The sequence below is a fragment of the Amphiprion ocellaris genome, chromosome 9 (genome assembly GCF_022539595.1).
Source record: "Amphiprion ocellaris isolate individual 3 ecotype Okinawa chromosome 9, ASM2253959v1, whole genome shotgun sequence".
NCBI lineage: Eukaryota > Metazoa > Chordata > Actinopteri > Pomacentridae > Amphiprion > Amphiprion ocellaris.
In genome coordinates, this window is record NC_072774.1 from 26,392,130 (window position 1) to 26,419,846 (window position 27,717).

General features: G+C 39.2%; 1 protein-coding gene across 3 annotated transcripts in view; it reads right to left on the reverse strand.

Moving 5' to 3' along the window:
- Positions 1–4,419: 4,419 nt before the first annotated feature.
- The window catches only part of LOC111562513 (CUB and sushi domain-containing protein 3), a 233,827-nt gene continuing 210,529 nt past the window's right edge, over positions 4,420–27,717 (reverse strand). For all 3 annotated transcript variants that reach the window (XM_035943940.2, XM_023261087.3, XM_055013779.1), the window contains 10 exons: positions 23,503–23,676; positions 22,917–22,990; positions 21,613–21,724; positions 14,316–14,495; positions 13,928–13,993; positions 10,090–10,248; positions 9,585–9,697; positions 8,765–8,852; positions 7,667–7,808; positions 4,420–6,913 (listed from right to left, as the gene is read on the reverse strand). In XM_035943940.2, coding sequence (XP_035799833.2) covers positions 6,754–6,913; positions 7,667–7,808; positions 8,765–8,852; positions 9,585–9,697; positions 10,090–10,248; positions 13,928–13,993; positions 14,316–14,495; positions 21,613–21,724; positions 22,917–22,990; positions 23,503–23,676 — 1,268 coding nt within the window. In that variant the 3' untranslated portion in view covers positions 4,420–6,753. The remainder of the gene's footprint in view (positions 6,914–7,666; positions 7,809–8,764; positions 8,853–9,584; positions 9,698–10,089; positions 10,249–13,927; positions 13,994–14,315; positions 14,496–21,612; positions 21,725–22,916; positions 22,991–23,502; positions 23,677–27,717) is intronic.

Consider the following 27,717-nt stretch of genomic DNA (forward strand, 5'->3'; position numbering starts at 1 on the left):
GGTAACATTCATTTAAAATACAGAGAAGCTGCTGTCCTGGTTGTCTAACAAAATTTGTCATAGAAATATGTAATATTGTAATATGTAATATTGTTGGTTTTTTCTGAGTAAAAAAATGAAGTGCAACAGCACTGAGAGTATTTTTAAGGGCAGTTTAGTGTCACACCATGCCTTAGTCAGTTACAGTGACTCTCCTTTAGTATCTCCTATCTGCCTGAAACAGTAAAAACAAGAAACAACAATAGCATCTTCTCTTTAAACTCTAGGCAAGAAAACAAACTAGTTCTTGAGTAAGATGAAAAATAAGTCTATCGACACACATTGACCTGAATATTAACCTTATTCCAATTAAATGTATGATCTCCCATTTATCTCTGGGACTGTGGGAGGAGAACTATGTTACATTATGCATCCGTCTCATTATTTATGATGCCAACAGCCTGATAATTGATCATATTGTAGGAAATGTGAAAATCCCTCATGTGCTAAGGATCAATGAACGTAATCCTGCCCTTCTACCCCAGACACACACACTCCTGCCCCTCACTTGCTCCTGCGATAGCATTGATAACGCTTGTTGACCTCAGTTTAACATCCTTCAATTTATATCAACCGGAGCCTTACTGAGAGCTATTTCCCAGAGCCCATGTAATTTAACTGTGGGTTAAAAATTTATTTTGCTGAAATGGCTATGGAGGAGTTTACATTATTCATTCACTTTAATTTTAAAAAAGAGTATATTAAACTATATAACTCTTCTAGGTCCTGCTCTCAGAAAACTATTCCACAGAATATTAAATCCCAGCATATTTTCCGAGACATAACCTTTACATGCATTTTACTGTTATGAGAAGTTAAAGTGCTGCTACTTTGTCCATCAATCATTAAGAATTTGCTCCCTTAAAAATCTTCCAGAGTGAAACAGTTTAGGTTTGGTTCTTCAGGTAAAAATGTGTGGAGGAAAATGAAAAAATAAATTTTTTTCCTGAGACAGCTTTAAATTCTGTAGCTTTACCTGCATTTAATTGTGTTTCTGACTAATATTTCTTTGGGTTTTTCTTTTCTCACAAGCCTTCCATCTGCATTATGAACAGTCGGCCACCCTGAGGACATGTGGCCAATGAGAACAGCTGAAAATGGCTCATTAGTGAAAAACTGAAACATACAGCAAGAAAAGGGTTAGACAACTGAGTCAACTGAGAACTCAGAGCAGAGCTTTGACTTGCACTCGGGAAGAAAACCAACGAATTCTCTTGACGCGAGCTTCAATCTGTAAACATGAGATGTCACACAGGCTGCAGGATTAGAGGTGAAAAACTCGGCCGGTTCGATTCTATCAGCAGTTCTCACTCACATCTGCAGGGCTTTTTGTTTCGTCTGATGTTATGTTTCATCACAAGTGTTTCCGTCTGTGACGTCAAGCGTCAATACTGCAGGCTGGTGATGTTGGGGGGTGGGATTTAACGTTACACATTCAGCCCCTTGCTGTAAGTGGAGGAACGCCATGGGGTATCTGCACATCAGAGCAGCCAGGAACATCCCTTCATTGTACCCTTCTATGCACCACTGCAAATTGATTTTCTCTCCCAGTCACATTCCCACGCCACAAGACCACAGATGCCTCCATGAACAGGGCACCGATGCCAGCGTGTTGCACGAAGCTGCTAAGTTACTGCATCTCAGATGGGCATTTGAAGAGAAAACATCGTACAAAGTGCAGCAGAGACCCACCACTGAAGCCCAGAAAGGTTCCTCGGAGGATCCTCTGACGAGAAACCGGAGCTCTAATGAAGCAATATCCTGCTGTAAGAACAAACACGAGGTCGAGTCGGTGTTTAGAACTAGTTACTGTTAGTGTATTACAGTCAGCATATACCGACCCTGTGCAAACACCCTGAGCCTCTCTGACATCTCAGCTGAGCACCAGCTTATGTTACATCATCACCCCTTTGGCAAAATCTGCTTGATGAAGCTTCGGAGGAACTTCAATGGAAAATCCTTCGGGCAAATATTTCTAATCCATACACAAATCCCAGGCTTAGACATTAAAGTATATGCTTAACCTGAGTCTGAAATCAAACCACTTCCTGCCATTCAAGTGCATGTTGTTTGATTGTGGGGCTTCTTCATACTCGCTTTATTGAGCGTTTCGTGATCGCTGTCACATTCCCTTGATGATCGCTTCTATTTTGACTGCTGCAATTAGCTTCAGCTCATTCAGTTACATAACATCCTGACAAACTGTCACCTCGATGATGCTCATGCCTCTGTGGCAGGTATCGACCTATTTCCATCCAGTATGTCACGAAGTTCTGGTGGGAGAATACTTTTCTAGTTTCTATCATTCTAAATATTCTCATTTTTAATTGCTTTACTAAACAAATAAGGCAACTAACTTCTTAGACATGGCTGTACATTTGTGAACATTAATTCTGAAAAACAGAGACAACTACGATGTTCTCAGGTGCCGAAAGGTTCATAACATACATGTAAAAGTTGGATTTTTGCAGTACTTGTACCTCCACTATCCAAAAATGGTCAACTATAAAATCTATCAGAATTTTGTAAGAAGATTTTTTAAAAAGCCAAAAAAAACCCAAACATTTATGAAACATACGGCATGCAGAGTAAAGTACATTCAGAAGTCATTTCATTTTTGTGTCTTTTCTGAAGTCAGTTTTAGCTATCTGTAACCAGAATGGAAAACAAAATGAGATTCTGATCGCAGTGGACACAAAGATTTGAGTAGCGAATGCAGAGGTTTCACTGCTTCTGAATATGTGAAGATCCAGTCGATTAACAGTAAAATTATAAAACCATTTCAGTCATTTTAAAATACAGTGGTGGAAAAAAGTTTTTGGATACCCTTCAAATTTTACATATAATATTATCATGAAATATTTGTGGAAAAATGTTTTTTGTGTTTGAAAAGGTGTGGCTGCATTAGACAGACACAAATACAAATGATATATTTTTTTGGTTAGCGTTTTGTAGAAAAATTAACAAAATTCTTGACAGTTTCAATATGTCAGTTCTCAACATTGTCAGTATGAAAATCAAAAAATAACATAGAATATGTTTAAATCAATATTTAGTAGTGCTGCCATTTGCACACATTAGAGCTCTAATCCTGGCTGGCATGTTCCCTACGAGTCTTTCACACTGTTGAGGGGTAGTCTTGTCCCATTCTTCTTGAATTACTGCTTTAAATTCTTCTAGATTCTTTGGATTACGCTTTGAAACAGACCTTTTGATAATCCACCGCAGATTTTCAATGGGGCTAATGTCCAGGGGCTGAGCTGGCCACTCTAAGACCTGGAAACTGAGCTCCTAACGGTGAACTTTCCCCACTGTAGGATCAGTAAAGTTTATCCTTATCCTGCCCCTGAATGTGTGGCAAGGGGCATTATCTCATTGAAACATCTATCTATCTATCTATCTATCTATCTATCTATCTATCTATCTATCTATCTATCTATCTATCTATCTATCTATCTATCTATCTACCTACCTACCTACCTACCTACCTACCTATCTACCTATCTACCTATCTATCTATCTATCTATTGTAGGACCTTCAGCCATGATCTAAAAGTCGGCCACCAGTTTAGTATGACCACTGCTGCTGAAGCTCCTGTGATGTCATTCAGTGGTTTTCCTGCACGTGGATTAGGATGTGGTCATTTCTTGCTAAAGCAACCCTTGGACATCCAGATCTTGGTTTGTCTTCCAAGCTGTTCATTCATCTGTATTTCTGCGGAGTGTATCCAAGTGCTGAAGGACTGCATCTGCACTTCCTGGCTCTCTGGCGGCAGCTGTACCCGTCCTAGCTGAGAATCTGTATCTTCAGGTGCGTTTCCTGCATTAGGTTCCTTGTTTTAGCCATTTTTGTCTCTGAAGAACTTTATATAGACATGAAGCACGGCAACAAAAATTGGGTCTTTTAATGAAAAGCACGGCCTTCATTAGTGGATCACTGGTACCAAAATGACCCAATACTCAAAATGTATTATGTATTTTTATGGAACAAATCAATTTTAAATTTGTGATGGCTTTTTCTTAAGGATTTGTTTAGTATTTTGGCTGTAACTGTACTTAAAGAAATTGCACTTGAAGACCTAAGAGTGATTCTTACTGAACTATTTCACAAATGCATGGGGTGTCCGAAAACTTTTTTCCACCACTGTGCGGTTGAATTTCTGTTGATGGTAACAAGGATTAGGGGCCAAACTCTATCGCTTCAGGCAGTTTTTAAAGATCTACTGAGTCCCTTTGCACAGACAATATCACTGATAATCATAGTTTGGAATGAATGCTAAAAAATTCTCTGCTTAGCACACAAACCTTCTTTAAAATGTGAATACTGTAGCACAGGGAGACCAAAAAAATCTCAAATGACAAAAGAATAGAGACAAGAAGTTCATTATTTTGGATTTTATATATAAATTAACGATTTATACATTGCTGATAAAGAAAAAATACAAATTTTTTTTGATCTTACATGACATTTACATGTGAAAATTTACACAACATATTCAATAACTTACAAATGCTTTATTTGCATAAAAAATATATCTCTTTACAAAAGTTTGGAATATTTACATATTCATATACACAGTTTGTTGAATGGGATAACAATTGTGTGGTACATTTAAAAGCATTCTACTGTACTCTGGAGTCTCTGGATGTACGACTGACTGTATATTGTTTTTACCGGATGCATTTCTTTTCTCATCCATAAGAAATATGAACTCGCAAAATATATTACATATAGATAACACAAGACATCTTGCCAAAGAATGCCATCAAGTATCAAAACTGTATAAATGTACAAAATGGAACAGCAATGACAGGAGTCAACATAGTGGTACAAAGTTCGATAGCAGCAATTGCTATACTGGATCACTTTTTTTTGCCAACATGCACATGTATGAAACTATGAGCTGCTTTTCAATGCCTCTCCAAAGATAAACCATCTGACATCACTCTGCTAAATCATTGCAAACTGTGCAGATAAATGCCACTAGTGTGCAGTTTTACTAATGCAATAAACATGTCTTCCTTAAAAACGTATGCCCATACAGTATTGAAGGCACTGCAATGATGTAGAAATGTGATGACAGTGTCAAATTCATTTTTAAAACATAATTGGTCTCTGATGATGGCACAATACTGATGGTGGCTCATGTTGAAGTGTGCAAATTCTTTCATTTATACTGTACATTTGTTGGCAGAAGCTGATGGTTCTGTAAGACATTGGAATAACCATTTGTATCAGTGGGTGTTAATAAAATAGGCCAAGGCCACGTATTTACCAAGAGTCTCAGAGTAGGAGTACGGATCGAGAATTCACTGACTAAGGCACGGTTTCCCAAAAGAATTATACAACCACTGCTCGGTGTCTGAAAGCCAGAGATGATGTGTTGTTTGCACTTATTCTGTCTTCAGATTACTCCACAGTAAGGCAGACGCATGCTCAAATTTTTATTAACATGAAACAAGACATCGAGCTTCATCCTTCATCCCTGCCCACTGACATATATTTGCACTGATTTATCGACATCCAGGCTTAAATAAACTTCAGGGAAACCTGGCCAGTTGTAGGTGCAGTGCAATGCAGGTACTCTTTAACAAAATCTGAAATCATTCGGCAAGAAACTCCTACTGTAAGATTGTTGATAAATATAGGCTCAAGGCTGGGGTTAAGTCACTCCAAATTTGGCTTAATTGGGGCACAAAATAACTCTGAGCTGAAAAACTAATTATACCAAGAACAATTACCTAAATATAACTCAGTTGTCAGAACAGTAAGATACGTCCCCACATCAGCAATACATTGAAAGACTCTCAGGCTACTCAGAAACCTAAACTGTCATACTTAATGAATATTTCTGTAAAAAACTAATTCATTGCACACAGCTTGATAATAAACCCTAATGTTGTCTGTATCTCTGGTGAAGAAAACGCTCTCTGTTGTTGTCAGAGAACCTGCACTGTAACAATAAAAGCCCTAGCCTTCCCAATGGCACTCAATAAATTGTACTGCACTTCAGTAATTAAATCCCTGGCCATGTATTTCGTCTGTAGGAGGTACCATCCAATTAAGAGGTATAATTGACCATATAACTTTGAACAGATTACAGCACCAACACTACTCAAAGAGAGGCAGTTTCTTTTCAACTACTTCATCTCCTCTTACGCAGCCTAGTGCTTGGAAAATAGAAAACAGGTACAATGATCCACTCACAGTTGAAAGGCGTCTCACCTCCATAACAGAAAAAAAAAAAGCAAGACTAGAACAAAATAAAAAAGGGGACGGACTGAGTCTCGGCTGTTTTTTAAAAAGAAAAACGTCATAATTTTCATTTGACATTGTGAAATAACCCCTCTATATTTATACTACAGAGCCTAAAATACTCTATTTTATCTATATGCCAGAGGCTCTTGTATCGTAAAGCCAACACTCACAGAGTGCAAAAAAACTCCTCTCTTCACCGTACTACGGGAAGATCTGAGAAAGTGTGGAGCCTCCCTTTCTCTCTTTCATCTTTTATCTTCTGTATACGATCGATTGCAACTACCTTAAGTGTTGCTGAATGTGTGCTTTATGCTTCTGAGCAAATCTGTGTTTGCTGAAACTGGAAATCATAAATATGTCTATATATATTCATGTGAAGCAAACAAGGAGACATTGTTATTCTCCAACCATCTCCATGTGTCTCTCTCCCTCCTTCTGTCTGACTCTCATAGACATTAAACCATGGTGCAGATGGTGTTGAGATTGGGGTCAAAGCGGACAACTTTCCCCTCAGCAGCTTTTGTGTTTGTGTTATACATGGGATTCTCAAAAGTGGCTTGTCCATTGTTGTTCTCGTGGACCGAGCATCCAGTGTATTGCGTTTTATCTGTTTTCCTGAGGAAAAAAACAAGGAGGTTGCACATTAGCTGAGAGACAGTATCCCAATTATCTCCCCTCCTTCAGATCAAATAAACATGTTTCCATTATCTTGGTGTGGACAGCTGCAGTAGGTAAATGAGGCCGGATGGTAATTATACTTGAAAAGAGCAGTCATAGGAGCCCAATGCCATTTCACTGTTAACTAACACAATGAGAACAAATTTTGCACAGATTTGTCACAGACTCTGCGTGTATGTGTGGTTCAGACAGGTAATTTGTTTAAATTAACACAAAAGCTTTCCATCTACACACAGTGCACATTGCTGCTGTGCAGTATGTATGTATACATGGAGCATGTTGTATCAAAGTAGCCCTTATCAGAAATGCCTGATTTATGCTGCTGTGTAATACGGTCTGGATGGTAACACGTTGACTAATATTGCATCACGCTTTGAAGTCTCTCACAAGTACACTACTGTATCCAGTGAGGAACCTTCGCTGCAGTACAGCAGTGGATGGAAGCAGGCCACAGTGTACCATCTACCTCATTCTGATATGTGTTTGCTTTGGATGCAACTCAACAAACATCTAAACAAATCTGGAAATCTAAACTTCTTCAGCCGCAGATCTGTGGTAAATAACTTAAATTCAATCTGGGACACACAGACTCGCAAAAATGTACTTTCTCATGTGGGAACCAAGGAAGATACAGACTACAGCAAAAACTAAAATTAGCTATTATGGAAGACACTGGGACGTGCTACTCACCGCTGCTTGTAGAGATAAAATCCGAGGCCTGCAAAGATGAGAGCAAAGAAAGGCACAAGGATCGCGACGGCAACAGAACTGCTGTTGGTAGAGCCGTTGGTTTCTGGATCAGTGAGTGTAATGTTCTCTCTCACACTCAGACCTGCGGAAATGAAACAACAGATTTGTCCAGAGAATATGTACAAAGGCTTGTATTCAATGTATTTACTTAAGATTTATATTCAAATTGCCACAGACAGACAATGATGAAAAAAATGGAAAAACTAGAAACATACATATCATTTAGTGGTGTCAACGATGACGATGGTGATGATGAAGATAATAATGATGACAAGTTGGAGTCACAGCAGCAAAATGCTAAAGATGACAACCATAAAGATCACACTGATTATCATCACAGTGTGTGATAATAATCTGGTTGAAGACAATCATGATGATGACAGAAGCACAAAGACATGAAGGACGGTGATGCTGAAAAGTGCTAATCTGATGCATGACTGTGCTGAGAGGTGCTTCATAGCAGATACACTACAAATGCAGTCATTCTGATTATACAGAACAGACCAAACATAACATACAGTTGTAGTGTTACGAGAAAGAAACCCAAGTTCCACATCCCATTTGTGCAAAGCTGAGGTCAGACTATGTGACATTGGCACAAATATAGCTTGAACCAAAAGAGTTGAGGCATTGGGGGTGACAAAGAGCGATGGCTAAGGTGACATTAAGGTGACCGTAAGCTATGATTGGTCAGAGTCTCAGCCAAGTCATGGCAAGAATTTATGACCCAGTAATCATCTAATCTGAGTCGGTGGCAAAAATATTGAACAAAGCAGAAGTTGAACCAAGCTGGATCAGGACTGTATTAAAACCTGCAGATTAAATTGAATTTTAAGGTGACCACACAGTGTCTAGAATCACACTCACACACACCATTCTGCACAGTGAAGCACTCAGTGAAATAATAATAAGCAAAACTGATTTTCTGAGTGCAGGGGGGATGTTAACATCATGTTCTTTTCTTCTTTTGTAAAAAGTGGAACATGAGAATGAGTGACTGACAGTGAAGGCACTCATTCTGTTTCAAAAGTCACTTACCAAGTCGCTGTAGTCCAAACTGTCCATAGTCTTTACCCTGTATGAAGCCTTGGAACACATAGCTGCCACCCTCAGGCTCAGCTGAAACCTGGGAGGAAAATATAACACTGAGCTCCAGCAACAGTACATTTTGCATAAATAGAAAAGAGTGTTCCAGCTATTCCTCAGCACATCAAAACCTGCAGATACACCGTATTTAGTAAGACAGTCAACAAATTCTGTCATGCTACATTCAAAAATAACATCTTTGTTCTTTGTAACTCGGCTCTAGAAGCTCTGCAGAGCGCTATCAATAGCTCAGCGGTGTGCAGTCACCTGTCACAAGCTGTTATTAAGTGGACCTTGAAGTTTATTTTAGAAGAGGAACATCAATTCCACCAACAAAAATTGCTCTGCGGTTGTTCCGGGTCCCTTAGATGTCAGGTGTGTCTGAGCTTATTCAGCAAATTGTCAATGCGGGAAAACTGCGACGGATCAAACAAGGCGCCTGATGCATCTAATGTACAGTGAATGTACATATATATAAAAAAAAAAAACACACAGTAAGGCACGAAATTACTATTCTGCCTGTCAGTTTCTTCTCATACATTGTGGTTTTTTTCTTTTTTCGGCACTTAAAATAGGATCACAACATTAATAACGAGGAAACACTGGTTTGATTCAGTCCAGGAAGAGCTTATTTTTGGCTTCAAAGTGTTGACGGTCCATCTGCCTGTAATAATGTACATGTCTGTCAGACTTAATAAAAGCAAAGTAAAATAAAACACAGTCGCGGCTTAAGAACACGAGCCAGGTGCTTCAAATTCCTGTGTATACTCACAAATCCATCCATTGCCCAAGTCTCATCAGTAATCCTGCTTAAGGAGCTGTGGGCCAGCGCTCTCATCTGGTACAGCAGGAGCATTAACCGTGCCTCCTGGCGTTTGTAGACTCCTACAACGCAGAGGACAAGAGGCGAGAAGAGAAATGATGTGAGTAAAGCGATGAGGCAACACGAGTGTGGCGGAATGGAGAAGGGAAAAAAAAGGAGGCAGAGAGAGGCAAGGAGGGAAAATAAAGAAAAACTGAAGAAAGGAGGAAAACAGCTGAGGGAGGAGGAGACGAGTGACTCCCGAGTGGGCAGTTAGTCAGTCAGTGAAGACTAATACATCCGTCTTTAGAGCCAATAGTTAATTTCCACTCTCATGCATGAGATCATTTGGTGATTGACTGATTGACACAAGGCACCCTCAAAATAAATGGAAGTGACATGCAGAGGTAGTAAGAGGAGGAGTGGGGAGGTGGAGGGGAGGAAATGGAAGACAGATGATTTATAGATGACTCACCATAGAGCAGAAACTCCATGCTACTGTCGGTTAAAGTTACATTGACTTTTCCCGTTGTGGCATTAAAGCTTGTCACTGTCAAAGTCATTGGCTGCTTCTGGCCCTTGTAATCATAGGAACCCTTCCAGATGAAATCAGTGGCAAAGACATTGTCAGGAACTGTAGGAAAATAAAATAAGAAACCTCATTAGGTGATACCATGAAAATATAAAGAAAGGCAGAGGTCACCAAAAGTGTCTTGTGTTGACAAAATATATATATATTGATAAATTTTTAATTCAAGATGATGATTTGCACCCGCATTGCAAGAGGGTAATTAGATATGCAGTAAACTCAACATATCAAACAGCTGATAACAATCCTTTCATTCAATTTGAATGATATCAAGTCCTTTATATGCTCTGACAATCTCAGTTAATTAAGCACATTCTGAAAGAGATAACTCTAGACTTGCTCTGTGAAACTGACAACTTTTTCAATAGTTACACATTTTGAAAACTTTTTCTAGCACAAAAAGGTGGCTGCCTGTTCACAGCATGCACAATTATTAGGTAAACCGTATTCCTCAGGATTCATTTCACTGTCGAACAATTAGAATGTGCTAGCTCGAGCCTCAAACCTGAATGTTTAACAAAAGCAAAATGAGTTCCGTCTTCCTCAGGGGAATAAAGAAGAGTGAACACTTATTAAGCAACTATGAGTGAGCAGCATTATTGGACAACTAAATGACAAAGAGCTCACCTGTTTGGTCTCAACAAACCACAATAGGAAAATTAAATAACTAATTTGTGAAAGCAGCAATCTGAGCCTCCACAATGGTGTAGAAGTCTGTGAATCTCATGTTTGTGCAGAGCTACAAGTTCTAAATATGATTTTAAGTCAGGTGATGATGGAGGTCGTGTTATTATTTGGTCATATCTGAGGACAAGCAGTGGTTTAGTTGGACACGTGATGGAGCATCGTGCTGCATAAAGGTCATGGTCATCTTGAATGCTGTGGACTTGTTCCTGTATCATTGCTTGAAGAAATTATCTTCCAGAAACTGGTGCTACGTTTGAGAGTTGATTTTCAATCGATCTTCAGCTTGAAAAGATCCAACCGGCTCATCCATAATGACAGTGGACCGAGCCAATACCTCTCATTTACCTTTCTGGTGCCTGACTCAAAGTGGTGTTCATTAGTGATCCAGCCACAGGCCCATCCATCTGCTCCATCAACAGTCATTCCTCCCATCTGCCCAAAAACCTTTGAAAAATCTATCTTCAGGTGTTTCTTGGCCCAATCTTGATGCGTCTGCTTGTGAGTCCATTCAGTGATGGTTCTGTTACAGCCTTTTTTCTTTTCTTTTTTCTTTTTTATCTCGGTCATGTCTCTGAGCACTTTGTTCTTCTGGACAGTAGGTTACTGCTCTATAATATGATGCCACCACAGGATGACGGTTTCCTGGTAGCTTCACATTTATTTGTTTTTGAGCCTTTTGCAGTTTATTTGCACAATGTCATCTATATTCACTGATAAGTGTTTCATTGTCCACATTTCAGGCCTTATTGTTTAGCTATGTAGGTGTTCAAATTGTCTAAAAAGCATTTTAACTGTGCAAGTTAAATCTGTTTTTGGCAGATTTTCTGAGGCAATAAAGATGCCGAATAATTATGTACACCTTAATATAAGATGTGAAACACGTTAAGCAACACCCAGCCTCATCACATAAATACACTACCAGTCAAATGTTTGGACACACCTTCTCATTCAGTGGTTTTTATTTAATTATTTTATACATTGTAGATTAATACTGAAGACATCACAACTATACAAGAATACAGATGGAATTATGTTGTAAACAAAAAGTGTTAATCTTCAGTATTGATCTACAATGTAGAAAATAATACAAATACATAACAAGCACTGAATGAGAAGATGTGTCCAAACTTTTGACTCGTAGTGTACACCTCACTGCAAAATGATTAAATACATTAGCATTAAAGCTAGTTGCTGGACTAAATGGACACATAATTGAATGTCATACATTAAATCCCTTGCCAAATGAGCTCACACAATGCTAAAAAAGCCTATCAGCGCCAGGTAGAGCTTAAATTTTGAATGTGTTTTCAGTGGCAATATTCTTAAGGTGGCACACTGGTAGAGAACCAGCAAAGATCACTGTAGCGATGGAGATGGATTCGGCTAAAGTAACTGGGACTGCTGCAGAGTCTTTGGCAGGAAAAACTTGGTAGCATCCAAGAAAAATTTCTGATCCTCTAGATAAATATAAAACTCTGAAGTCAGAGGAAGAATTACAGTCTAAAAAAAGCAATCAACAGGAAATTAAATATCATCAGCAAGCGTCCAATCCTTGCATAATTACTGCCAGAGGGGGGAAGGAAAAGTTCCACACTGCAGCTTACAAGTTCATATTGTTTTAGTTGGACAGTGTGCATGGAAACAATGATAAAGTGAGAATACTAAGTTGCCTAATAGTTGTGGGCGCAGTGTTGTTAATACCAAGAAATACAAGTGATCAATCAATCAATCCATCAAGCTTCATCTAAACGCAGACCTACACTAAGGTAATGGCCTTGTTTGCAATATACAGAAACACACCAAGATACAAACAAACACAAGATGCAGACATGCAAATAACTAACATATAAAGAACAGCTACAAAAACGGTTAAAAAAGGCAAACTAGTACAATAACAAAACCATTAGGAATGAATAGAGCCATTAAAACGGAAGACAGAGTGAATCAACTAAAATCAGAACAGCTGGAGGTGAGATAAGATAAAATTCTAAACCTACATTACTCTTAGGATTAAAGGGCTAACTTAAAATAGATTCTCGAGGTAAAATAAGGTCTGAGGGGATTTACTGTAGATGTCATGTAACGTTATTTCAAATGCTGCTACTAATAGCTCTTTACTTTATGCGACATTAATGTAAAATTAAAATAATATTCTAAAAGGGACAAAAATGACCTGCATTTCTTTTTGAAGTCCCGTTTATTTTCCGAGACAAATCTGAAAGTTTTACTTACCTGACTGGTGTTAAGATAGAATACTTTTATTATTTTATTTTTGCCACTGAAAAGTTCCTATCCAAGCCACACATACAGCATCAATTAACTTTAATAATTAAAATCTAGACATTGCATTACAACTCACTGATACTCAAGGCAAATTCAGAGCTTCTTGAATATGTACATCAGAGCTATATCTCTTCCGGTTATATGAATGCATTATGGTACAATTTACAATTAATTTCCCTGCTGTACCGGTATTTTCTAATTACAGATGGATTACATTGTACATGATAAGTAGATATTGCCCCAGTTGTGACTTGTGAATATTTCCTAATACTAATTATATTTAATTATGTTTTTGTAACAATTATTCACTCTTAATTATTTAGAAAATGCCACATATTGAGCTGCAAAGGAGGGGTGAGGGAGCATGTTATATCTGTATTGAATTCATATCAAACAGTGCCAGTTACTTTCCTCAAATGCTAATTATTTTCTTCCTGTGAACCTGCAACATGCTGACGCCAAGCTACATTATTCACACTTAATAATACAGAGTCAAAAGCTATTTCTGTTATTTTGATAAAGATGTGCACAGATTTAATGACATTACAATGAACTTAGTTGACAACCAAAGAGCTTGCGAAGAGAATATGATGAAAACCGCTTGTGAGTTGAGGTTTTAGAAGAATCTGTAACATTTGTCGTATCCAGGAAACCCGACATTCCAGAAACTGATGCTGGTCTTATCAAAAGGCAGATACAGGACCATCAGCAATTGAGTCTGTTAGCTGAACAGCTCATACAATTCAATACTCACCGTTTATTTTAGGGCTCGGTGTCCCTGGTACGGGTTTGACATTTTTCTCATGCGATTTGGAGCCGACTACAAAAGAACATAAATATATAAGTCACAAAGATGTGGAGAAACAGTAAAGATTCACAGCTGAGGATGTTTCGAAACACTATTCAGCTGTAACGTGCTGCTTGCATTAAACTTTCCCTTATGTTCAAACGTTTAGGAAACTGGCACCACAGTGACACGGCGGGTTCACAGAAAACTCCTCATTACGTTTGATTATCAGCTTGTCAGTTTTTCTAAAGTATATTCTACCAAACCACCCTCCACAGTTTTGCACAACCTTTCTCTGGAACTTTCTCACCGTCGGCTCCATCATTGCCCTTGCAGACCTCTGCCAGTCACGTACCTCTGCATACCGGCACCTTGCCAGTCCAGCTGCCGTCAGAGCGGCAGACGCGGTGCTCCGAACCCCCGGAGAGGAAATAACCTGGCTGACAGGTGTACACCAGGGTGTAACCGTAGGAGGGCAGGTCCAGACCCGTGACGTCGGCGTTGGCTGGGCTCCGCGGCTGCTTACAAGAGTGAGCTGAAGATCAAGCAGAAGGCTAATGTGTCAGTACACACACACTTATATAGAAATGCAGCCAAACACACACTTCTATGCACACATCCAGACATAAACACACACACACACAGATGCACAGATAGACAAAAGATAATTAAATACTCCTTTGGGGGAGCAGAGAAGGGGCAGCGTGACAGAAAAACACAAGATTTAAAAAGGAAGCACCACACATTTAACTAAATCCAGGAAGCTATTAGGATGTATATATTTACGTTGATGTGTGTATTTTTTTCTGTCATATGAATATGGACACTTGTAATTGAGTTCTACGAAGCTCTTACATTTTTAAAGTGTGCACTAATACATTTAAAGTTTGCACTTTTTGGAGATGGATAATGTGAATAGAAACAATGACAAAGCCAGAATGCTAATGTGCCTAACAACTGTGAGTGTAGAGTCATTATTACCAGCAAATAAACATAATCACACTGCGAATAATTTCTCAGTATTTTGTTTACAATTATGGCAGTTGTTAGTCACTGGAGCCTTGGACTGCCAGCCATCAGGTGTTTCACGTTGAAATGCTGCACCACAACACAAGGTCGGATTTGGAACAAAGGACTTGGTGCGGTTTTTGTATTTCTCGAAATAATCAAAATGTCAAGGACAGAGCCAACCTCGAGGAAGCTCAGTGGCGTCCTTGCAAAGTAGCGCTGAAGTGAATGGCATTGTAAACCTTGTGAGAGTGTTTTTCATCACGAGAGTATGCACAAAGATTGCAAGGTCAACACACTCACGGACCCTTGAAGGAAGCAGAATGCTGACTAAAATAATTGCCCAAAAGGAAGGTTCTAAGTGAAGCCTGATCAGAAAAGAGACTGAGCTCACTAAAAAACAATACCGAATCACAAAACTCTAAGAGTATAGTTGCTTTAGAAAGTAGTCCTTACTTTCTGCACACTTTTGTACTGTAAACTGAATTTTAAACGCATTAAATTGCTAAAACACGCTTTTAGAAATGAATTAAAAACCAAAAACTGACATCTCTTATTTATTAAAGTATTTAGACACTTTGCTGCTGCACTCGAAATTGAGTTTGTTTTAATAATCCCTCATATCTGTCTGCAACTTGAATGGAGCCCACCTGTGGCAAAGTGAATTGAATGAGCAGAGTTTAGAAAGGCTCACACCTGCAAAGAATCGGATAAACAACCCAGTTCCAAGTGTTCAGAGCTTTCAAAGAGAGACTCGCCCAGGAGGCTCCACGCTGTAATTGCTGCCAAAGGGGTTTCTACAGAGAACTGAATTAAAGGTCTGAATACATACAAATGGGAGATTTTAGTTTTTCATTTTCATTAAATGAGTAAAAAAAAAATCTTTAAACAATTTAATTTTGTCATAGTGGCCTACTCAGTGGAGATGTAAAAAAATGTATAAAATTTTATCCATTTAAAAATAAATTCATGACACAATGAAGTCTTCAAAAAGTGAAGGGTCCTGACTGTGATTCAGGTTGGACCTTCTTGACTCAGACTTTGAAGCTTATTAAAATATTCTGAAAAAAAAAAACCCAGACAGCGAATGATGTGCTGATTTCAGAAAGTGTCAAAGCGCAGATTTCAAGCTTTAGCTGATTAGAAATGAGGGACAAAAGCTCTTATTGCTGTGTTGCCAAAACACAGGTCTCTTATAGACCATATTAAATATTTTAATTTTCTCATGAGTGGGTTGAGTATACTTAGTTTAATTTTTCACATCAACAAACTCTCTCTCCAAAACAAAAATTTATGCAAATCACCCCGCAGCACCAAAAACACTGAGGGGTTCAACATTCAGGCTTGGAGGCATCAACAATAATGTGAAAATAGCGAAATAATTTTGCAGCTTGTGAGTGAAAGAATACGTTGCCAGCTGTCAAATGGGAGACAGCTGCATGTGAGTCACAGAACCAAATCGGTCCTTCATGGCGTCTTAATGACATTAGTGGCAATAGAGTGTGGAGGGGAAGCCAGGATGAAACCCAGTTTCTGAGCTTTATGAAAGGCGAGGAGACTGCAGGAAATTCCTCATGGTGGATATCATTTGTGCTGCTGATGTGTGTGCACATGTCTGCAGACATAATGTTCATGCTTTGGAGAGTAAAAGTGGTCTATCAAGGTGAGTTGTACGCTGAAATCTAGCAGGATAGTTGTCTAATTCATCTTATACTCGGCTGCAGAAAGAGGTGCAACCATTTAGTCTGCATTAGTAAAGACTGATGAGGAGAGCACAAGGACAAGTGTATAAGTCAACTGTCTGTGCCACCCAGAGCTTCATAAATCTGCTCTTAGGAAATCTAATGTGGTTTCTATTTACACTGCAAGAAAACAGAAAAAGTGTCTCAGTCTGTAAGCTGTAGATATGAAGTCTGGGGAGCTAAATAAATAAACAGATAACTACATAAATAAACTGCCGCCTTGCTGCCTGAGTACAAGTCTACGTAACCCATTTAAAATGACAAACTGTCAGCACATGTCCGGAGCAGTTGTACAGTTTGTAGACCATGAATGCTAAAGACACTTACAAGGCTGTTGGATTGTTGTATCAAAGCTGCGTCGTATCCTTGATCAAGTTCTGCTGACAGTGCCATGTTTATTTACACTTCAAACAGCACAGTAGTCTTTACTCCTGATATTATATGAGGCCTCAAAGGACACTTTTTCTGTCACACGACAACATGCAATGTTCTTCGTTCAAAGTTGGCATCTCACATGGAGACAGAGTGCATTAGTTAGAGACCAGAGGCTCAGCACAAGGAGACGGATCGAGGCAGCAGGAACACAGAGACAGTCTGCTGATGGATTTCTGGTAGAGACGAGGACGCCGGCCAGCTTCAGCAGCAGCAGTTCACGGCCAAGAGAACAATGTCAACTTTTAAATGCTCCTTGCAGGGTTTTATTAGTTGGTTTGTTTTGTGTGTGTGATATTTGTAACAGCTAGCGTCTCTTGGTGCACTGAATGAATAAATTACATTTTAAACCAGCACCATTTATTGGTACATTTGAAAACACTGAGCTGGAAAGAAATTTGGGGATTTGGTGTGTTTACCTAAAAGCAAAAAAAAAAAAAAAAAAAAAAAGCAATCTCATTAAAGATAACATGATTAAGCTTCAGTGATATTAAACTCATGACTTGTGTCCATTGCATCTATTGCACTTGTTGTGCTGATAATCTCTCCAAGTTTTTGCTTTCACTACCAGCACAAGATTGGTTGGCTTCACTTGTAAATCCATTTAAGTGGTTTCTCAGTAACAGAGGAACATTTAATCATAGAGAAAGGTATTTTAGAGGATTTATGACTCTGTTGTGACCGAGGGTCAACACACAGTGTTGGATCCACACAAAAGCAGTCATACTCAGATACATATACATAACCGCTGTTTATCCACAATACATTATGGGTCAGACAGCCCACTGGGTCTAAATGTTCAACTTCAGGGCTGTATGGATAAAAAGATATTTTAAAAATCTACGTTATACATCAATGTAGTGAAAATGAATTATCAGAAACATATCCTAACCTTGGTTTACACTGTTGAATCTCCAATGAGGTAAACATTATGCTCTTAAACTCACAGTAACCGGAAAAAAGTGACAATAATAGTACAAAAATAGTACAAAGGAGGCTGCTAGGGCAAAATGACAAGTTACAATTATGAACAAACACAAGCTATTTTAACTAACAACATACAAGTCATTGTCTTGTTCTGGTCCTGATTGAACACATCATTCAAACCTGATGTGAGCCACCAGACTAATGAAATCAACAAAAGCTAATCAGAGTCTGGAGATAAACTTGGAGTCCAATCACTAAAACAGGACTGAATGTGTGGGTGAGAGCAGCTGTGACTTATGAAAAACACACTGAGTTTGTGGTTCACAAGAAGCCAGTGCTGATGTTTGACAAAAGAAGAGATCTGCAGTCAAGATTTGCATATTTCCATGAAGCTAAGAAGGGTTATAAAAGTTCAAGAGTTCAGATATTCATCAGTCCACAGTTGAACAAACTGTCTATAAATAGAGATGATTTAGCATCATGGCTACTCTCAATAGAGATGAGTCCAAAACCACAACACAGAATACAGAGGTGAAAAATGTTTTTAAAAAAAGATGGAAAAAAATAAGAAAAGAAAATCTGCTGGAAAGGATGGTCCAAAAAAAAAAAAAAAACAACTACAAAATAAACCTTCTGAAAGATGTGCTGGTCTGATCTGCTGCTGCTACTTGTGATGCTAGTTGGAGGTTGGTGCAGGCAGAGGAGGTTTGACTCCTTATTAAATCCAAGAGCTCACTTACTTTCTCCAGCAGCAAGCAGTATGAATGTTTAATGTTGAAAGATTAGAACTGTTTGTGTTTTATTAGCTTAATCACACTGTGTTTGTCTGCACTTGTGGTGTAGATGAAGATCAGATTAGATTTTATTAACCAGGCAATTCCAGTGGGTTCTGATTTTTTTTCTTGTCACTGTATGGGCAGACTTGTAAAAAGTTTCTGGCTTTTCCTTGGACACATATATATTCATACACTTGACCTGCAAATTTAAAGTTAGCAAGGTCTTTTAATGAAAAATTCTCAGAAAACATGGCCTACGGTGTGATATGAATGTAGAACATCTACTGGATGTTTCTACCACCTGCCAGTTACTGAGCCAATGTGGTGCAAAGTTACAGGGAAAGTTAACTGAATTTAAAAGACATCTGCATATAAAATAAACCTGACAGGTAGCAGGATATAGGTTGTTGTCATAATGATGATTACTCAACCTGAGCTACCAATGTTAGGGAACAACACTTAGGGAAATATTTCTCAGTCACATATTTGACACAATTGTGAATTAATTCTGAAACGTATAGAGTAGATAATCTGGTGACCATTATAGATACATTTCTGTATTTTAAGTCCAGTGATAAGAATGACAATAAAACCAGCAGCTCCTGAAATGCTAGAAAGTTAAGAACCTGCAATCATCTAGTCTTATCACTTTAAGTTTACCAGTGTCAAAGTAAATATGGCAGATGTTTTCTCAGGCTATCACTCAGTATAACAACAGAATCGGTTCCTGTTAACAAATTTCATTTTTCCCCTCTTTTTGTCAGGCAGTATGACGTCTATTAATCCCATTATCTATCCATCCATCTATTAGGTCGACAATCTCAATTACCACATCTAAACACACAGCAGATTAAATATTAAGAATTCTAATGAGGTGTATAGAATAGATTTGCCAAGCAATTGAGTGACTCATGGCCTCGGCTTGTTTTGCCCATTTCAAGGCAGAAGCGTTCAAAGATGTTGCAGATCAAGGGCTTTATATTAAGCCTTTAAAACACCATCTGTACAATCTTCATTTGCATTTCCGGAACAACAAAAGCTATATTATTATCCATCAGGTTTCCTCAGAAGATATTAAAACTACTGTAGGAAAATTCAATTTCAAAGCTTAAAGGTTTATATTCTGGTTTACTGCTTCATCTTGTTGTTTTTTTTTTTTTAGCAGGTCCAGGAGGGTCATATCAGTCATTTACCTGTATGCAGTTATTCTTCCTCACCTGACAAACCTACTGAAGCCTTTTCCCTAATGAGTTGTCACTCTTTGGGTTATAATCAAACATCTGCCAGTTTTGGGAGTTTGCTGGCGCTTTAACCTATAATTATGTTGACTTTAAGTTGTTCTGACTGCTGCTTTATTTTAAGGTTCCCATCACAGTGCTGGAAATAAATGTCATTAAGGAGTCACAAGATGCGTAACATCCTGAATGATTTCATGGTGAGAGAGATGACAAGATCAACAGTTTGAAGATGCAGGTAGAGCAGCAACGTCTTAGGAGCTGTCAAGTGACAGAAGTCTAGACAGGTGAGCTTTTCTTATTCTTCTCTGCTGTCAAAATGTTCAAATTATCGTTAGAAAACATTAATGTGAAGTTAAACTCCCTGAATGACAAGACATGAAAGTGAAAATTTTGTTGCTGTTGCTTTCTGATGTAAAATGTTCTATATAACTGTAAAAGTTTGACAATAAAGGACATTATAACAAAAGTGCAACATATAATGTTTATAAATTTGCACTATATGTGGCAGTTTTTATGTATATATAGATACCATTTCAAAAACTATGAATATAAATTGGTTCATTAAATAAACAGCCTGTGTCTGCACTCAGTCATGGACTGTAATCCTGTTAATTAGGGTCACTAAATTTTAAAAGCACCTCTCAGTTCACCAGCATCACAAACTACAGTCTCTAAAATGACCGTAAACCTGAATAAACACATCTCTAAAACTATTCATCAATGCTGAACATGGTAACTCTCATGAAAGTCGTGACAGTATATTGTGATAGCACCTAATAAACCGTCAGCTGAGAGTGCACATAATAAAAAGACTGCAAGCAGATACTCGAGGATTCAAAATCCCTGTAAAACTTCCACGATGAACACATAATGCCGCGCTGCAGCGTGGATCAGCACAGAATGAAGGGGAGGTATTACAATGCTTCTGCTTCCTCAGCACAAATGTCTCCGGGATTCAAGTGGATGTCACATCTTTTTGTAGTTATGAAATCGAGATTACAAAATATCATCTGAATCCCCTTATCTCCCCACAAGTGTTTACACTCTAAGTGCTTAGTAAAATGCAGTGTATAGCACGGCTTTAAGTGAGAACATTTCCATGAAAAATATTGCAGCTAAAAGGGATTCCAGTGAGGTACTAGATTACATCACGAGTGAGAAAACCACAGGTCCTGATACAGCGAATGGGCTCGACTGCACAGGCCTGGGTTGGTGTTGGCCGACAGTTCAACTAGTTCAAACACAGCGACAGTAATCACAGTCAACACTTCTCTCTCAGAATGATTGCAGGTTGATTGAGGCACAAACTGCAATCTACTGGGAGGTCAGAGGTTAAGGCAGGATAGAGGGAACAAGAGGAGTTGTACTGGAAGGAGATGTCGACCGAGGCGGTGGGGAGTGAGGGGTTGAAGAGAAGCGTCTGAGTAGCCAGCAATGCGGATAAATAGTGACAAGATGCCAGAAAGAAAGGTGAAAAGAAAAGACGGGGAGAGGATTCTGAAGATACAGCGAGAGCAGAAGGAACTCACGGATGCAGGTAGGCTGGGTGCCAGTCCAGGTGAGATCTGGCAAACAGAGCCGGGTGGTGGAGCCCTGCAGAATGTGTCCCTGTTGGCACTGGAAGTCGACTCTGCTGCCCACCTGGCCACAAACAGACAGCGCACAAAGTGGAAAGAGTCAATACACTGATGCAAATGCCAATAGGCTCCCAGCATCACATCTAAAGAGCTTAGAAAAAATGCTGTACACCAAACTTTGTTTTTTAATGATTATCTGTAGTGTGTGTCGGCAGATGGAGACAATTCCTAAAGGCGATGCCCATGTTTGTGTTCCCAACTAATGTACAGACATTATAAAGAGATGACTGTGGTAAAAAATAAAGAGCCAAATGGTTTTCTATTACCTTAATAAATGACTTATTTTCAGCCACCATCCCAGTCGACTGCTTAAAGACAGTATCGACACACGCCTGTCTCATTCTGGGATGTCAAGATAGTGGTAAAGTTGTTCAGCAATGCAGAAAATGCAGGACTGCAGCCATTCCATGCACTGATCCAAATAAGCTGCTGCTGCTTTCATTTGGGACAAATTCCATATCAGATATTCTGCTGAATGTTGTGAAGAAATCGTTTGCACTTAACTTGTAAGTGACACTCTAAGAGCAGCAGGGAGGAAATAAAATGAAATACACTTGCTGAAAGCATCTCAAGGGAGCCGCTGTGCACACACCACTGGTCATGATATCAATTTTTCTGACTATGATGCATTTTTGCATTGCTTGTTTTACACATTCCCTCAAACGTTATCCAGCGCACATTATCATAGACCCAGAAATGCACCATGTCTTCACAAACATTCAAGAGGCTGAGAAATACAGGTAGTTTTTTTCTTTGTAACCACCTGGGATGGAAATGTACACACTTCAGTGCTACATTCTTGCACCATATAACATCATCCAAAGGAAAAAATGATGATTCTACCTGGAAATTCCCCTGGAAACTGCCCATTCGACAGAGAACTGACAACAGTTAATGCAATGGAGCTTTGAATGATACTTTCATCTGCTCTCATCTCTTAAGTACAACAGCCTTCAAATATCACATAAGTTGCGCTAAATGGGTCTGTGACAGTATATCATGTTACACACCTGCTTAATGGTTTAGGGTTGAAATTCAATAAACCCCATCTTTTAACCCTTTGATGCACAACATGGGTCAAAAGTGACCCAAAAAAACGGTATCTCCTGACCCACGCTGCATATGATTCCCCTCAGTTCAAGTATACAACACAATCACTTATAAAATCAATCTATTGCATTTTTCCCTCTTTTTACCTTAAAGCCTGTTGTGTAATTCATGAAACCGTGCTCAGGTGTCCCTGGGTTCTCACATGTGGATCTTGTGGGTTCTGGAACAAGAAAACAATGTGACAACAAGAGATAAATTAGGATTGACAATGATTTAGAGGACCATGACTGAATGGACGTAGTAAAATGACCAGCATAACTGGATCATCCTAAACCCTTGGCTTTGCAAGTTTCAAGAAAACTGTCTTCTGTAACTTTCAGAAATCGGTGAGACTAAATTCCATTTCTTTAGCTGAAAATACAGAGCATTTCTAATATGAAGACCAGTTTAAAACAGAAATATATCATTCTTGTAGTTTAGTTTTACATCAGCACCAGTTGAGAGCGTATTGATTCTGCTTCACCTTGTGTTCTGTCAGCTGTTCATGTGAGCTGCTCTTACTTTTTGATCATACCTGGCAGACATCATGTTTGTTAGGTTTCAGCACTTCTGTATTTCACTCTAAAATGTGCATAAAGCCTCTTGGATGAGGAAATATCAGACGCTGGAATGACATCCTTGGGCTATGAATAATGCAATAGCTATATCAGCATACATACTAATATTTAATACCTATACATCGAGGCTGAGATCCGCTCCAGGTGCCGTCCTCCTGGCACATGCGTGTTGTTGATCCCACCAGCACATACGGGGTGCTGCAGCTGAACGTCACCTCCGACTTGAAGATGAAACTGCGTCCTTCTCGCCGTCCTTTGGGAGGCGTACTGGGATCTCCACAGAACTTGGCTGCAGAGGCAGATATGTGTTATACTGCTGACATGATAAGTCAAGAGCCAACAAATCCAACACAGATGTTACCGACCACACAAGATAAATGTGCACCGACTTCAGCACCCTGCTCGTGTTTACGTCAACACTGATGCCCCGTTGATATGCCATATATATTACAAATATTCACCTCTTTTTCACCTCATAACACATAAGGGATTGTGCAGAAAATAGTCAATTGAATGCAGCATTCAGAGGAGTATTCAGTGCTTAACTCAGAAATAAAAAGGTGTGTGGGCTACTGCTGTACCCACATACGATCAGACCACGAGCACCTACAGGGGTTTTAACTGCTGCTGTGAGTTTTGTTGGTTTCCACAGGCGTTTTATTATATCCTGTTTGTTTGAGTGCCTGACTATTAAAATAACTGTCTTTCTGTAGGATTTGGAAAATCTTCAAGGACTGAATTATTTAAATTGCATTGGCATTATGCTTGTACAAAGTCTTTCTTATGGCATGTGGGCAGATGTACTGTCTGAGGATGAATTGCTCCTTCTAGTTTTTTATTTTTTGTTTCCTTCAAGAATCAACCTCTCTTACGGCAGGTATGTGATTATTCATCTTGGCAGCAAAGAGGGAGTGAGGGAGGTCATGGCTCTCACTTTTAGATCAAAATAATTAGCAAGTGAAACATTATTTTCTCTGAGCCTCGAGGTTAACACGACTGAAGCCATCTGCTGCTGCTGGTGCTCTCTGAGCTGCTTGCATGATATGACTTTTTTAATAGGACTCCAGCCATAGCCTCAGCAGATGAAGCTCAATGGATTATCACCGCTGCTCCTTCAATTTATTGCTTATAGACATCTAATCAAACTGACTGGAATAATTTCAGCTGAATGGATTTGATGGTGAGAGAAGTAAGCCGTTTTACAGTCTGCCAACATATCTTTCTATTCGTCTTATACTTTACATCCATCCATCCATCCACAACCACACTGATCAGTAAACGTTACTTGTTCGCTGTGGGGGGTTTAGAAATGCTCAGTCTATGTGAGAGCAGAGACGAGGATGAGAGTCACAGCATTCAGTCATGCAGCCAGAGCACTGCTGGATCAAGCCAATAATAAGGCAGGCTGCTTCTCCAGACCTGACATGTGCTGCTGCTTGGAGGTCTGGACACAGAGATAAGTTCTTGCTTGCTCTCTTCCTAGAACTCAGGAACCAACAGGGTCTTCCACCAGCCAATCCCTGGCATAATAGATATCTAGTAAAAGAGAAGATTAGAATCCAGCCCATGCAGGAATGGCTGAATAAAGCCATTACTGCAAATACTGTTATCTCAGAAACAAATCCTTGGATTCAGAGACATATCTTCTCCTAGAAAACATGTTTGTCTATAACACAGGTCCCCTCTGAAAACAATGCATTGTTTTTTTCAACCCCCCACTATACAATAGTTTGACTGTGTTTGATATGACAACAAATAAAGATGCAAATGTCGGTTGCCGGTTCTGAAAGCAATTCTAGTCACTTTTCAAATGGCATTGTGAGACTTAGTATTCAGATGGCATTTTTAGGAGGACTAACACAACAGGCCAAACAGGTGACATGCACATCAGTCATGAGCGTCAAGCTGCAGGAAATAATGTACTGTTTTATGGATATATAAGAGGAATGGCCCCAGGCCAAACCAAGCTCAGCATATTTAATGTCCCTGTGTGTGCATGCGTATGTACAGTATGTGTGTGAGGCTGAAGGAGGGAGAGACGAGTCAAACTTTCTCTCTCACACCGCCTCTCCTCTTCCTTGATGAATTATCAATGCTTTTAAGTAATCAGTATGCAGAGGCCAGATTCAAAGCTGAGATCACAGACTTATCTGTGCAGATACATGAACTAGCATTCTGACACTGAAATATGCTGTTTCCTGTGTGTCGGTACAGGGAATACGAACATGCATCTTAATCCTGTTTGACAGAAAATGCTTATAAAAGTATAGATATTAAAATTTGATTTTCAAATTCTTTGCCATTCTGCAGTTTTGCAGAACAGTCTTCAACTAAAAGTGCCAAGCTGAAAAGGAGCTGCAACGGTATTTATGAAATACAGAGCAGTGCAAAGATAACATGTCAAATAAACACCAACGCAGTGGCTTCTAAGTTATTCTGCAACCAACAAAATGTAGTAAATACATCAAGTTTCATCTGGAGCAAATGTGTATTATGTCGCCAATAGAAATCTGACTATTCTTACTGCTGAGCTACACTTTTATTGCTACATGGAAAATATCTACAGTCTACAAGATAATGCAATGTACTGATTGTTTCTAGGAAATTATCTTTACAGTTTTGTGTCATGCAGTGATACAAAAACATTATTGGCCTGTGTGCCTTCACAGCTTCTCTGTTTAAAATTTGTGTATACACTTATAAAAAATATATATACAGTAATGGTCAGTAGTACAGCTACCCTGTAAGCACTGACACCAAGGATTTATCTCTTAATAATGACTTCACAATTTATAGTAGCTACCACCTGAGACTGCTGTAGATAGTGCTGTGCTGACATTTTAATGCATAGATAATAGCCTTCTCTACACCAAATATGATCAGCATTTTCTTCCCCTTTGTTCCCCTTTTCCAGGCTCATTTATTTGCCTTGGTAAACCTAGGTGATTTATCACATACATGCTCCCACTTCGAGTAATGCCGCAGGAGACTCAAGTTCTTTACAAAAGTTGCTTATTGATCACAATGAATGATATTTATGGTGAAAAGCTCTTAGTGTGTGTCCATTAAATGTAATTACTGTGTCAAAAACGGTTCTGTGCCTGGACACTAAACAGTGTCATGGAACATAAAGGTTACTAGCTCACACTGCTGCAGGAGGTTGTTTTTGGGGGTGCTGATGCAGAAAAATGATTGTAGTGTGTTGTGGGATGTCACTGGCCATCACAATTGCAGCAGACAGCTTCTAGGCATGGTGCATTTATCAAGTGGACTGTTATCCATGTTATGAAGAGCTGACATGTTTAATCCAACACAGCAATGCAAAACAAGAATACAGACACCAGTGCACTTCAATTAAAACATGCATTTAGCTGTGCTAAAGCACATATGTGGCTATAACTGGAAAATATGGGCCTTTACAGTTAAGCAGTAAATAAATCAGAAAGCAGTGTGCTCATTCATTTACATGAATTACAATAAACAGCTGCCATGTGGTCACTTAGAGGAGCAAATGGCTGCACAAGGTGCTGTGCTTCTATCTGCATGGCTACAAACACAAGCTGCCTGTCAGTTGCATCTCAGACTCTAACTACGCAAATGGGCACCTTGTGAGTAAGTATGTCAGTCTGTCTTTGTGTGTGTGTGTGTGTGTGTGTGTGTGTGTGTGTGTGTGTGTGTGTGTGTGTGTGTGTGTGTGTGTGTGTGTGTGTGTCGTCATGGCACAATGTGGAGACCTACTACAGCAGCAACTATCACAAATGCAATTTTTAGTATTTTGGCAGATATTTTTATGTCTGTGGACAGATTTTGTCACAGTGGTAGCATCTTTACCATGCAAAGTGCAGTCATCAAACTTTACAGGTGTGTAGCTGACATCAAAATGAAGGCTGAGTTTAAAGATGTGTGTTAGAGGAGTGTGCAATGAGCGCTCGAGGGTCAGAACATCAACTGTTGCCGGACATCACAGCTGGTGTGATCCCATCACCAGATGGTCTCTAGTTTTATTCTGGCGCTTCACAAGTAGCTTTGCATAATTCACAGTTCAAAGAAATCATTATCTATCTTATTATTCCTATTATGTAGTCTCTGAGCTGAGTCTCTGTCTGAAACAGGAAATCTTAGAGCAAGCCTCTTTAAGGTCCACCTCCCTAAAAGATCATTTGTCTGATTGGCCGACTACCAGAAGCCTCGGCAGTACCTTGTGCTGCTGTCAAGGTTCGGAAAACAAACGGTACACCGACAAAGTAACAAAATTCCTCGCTCTTGATTGGAAATGGACACTTTTCAATTCCATCTGTACATGTTTGAGCCCATATCTAATCAGGAACAT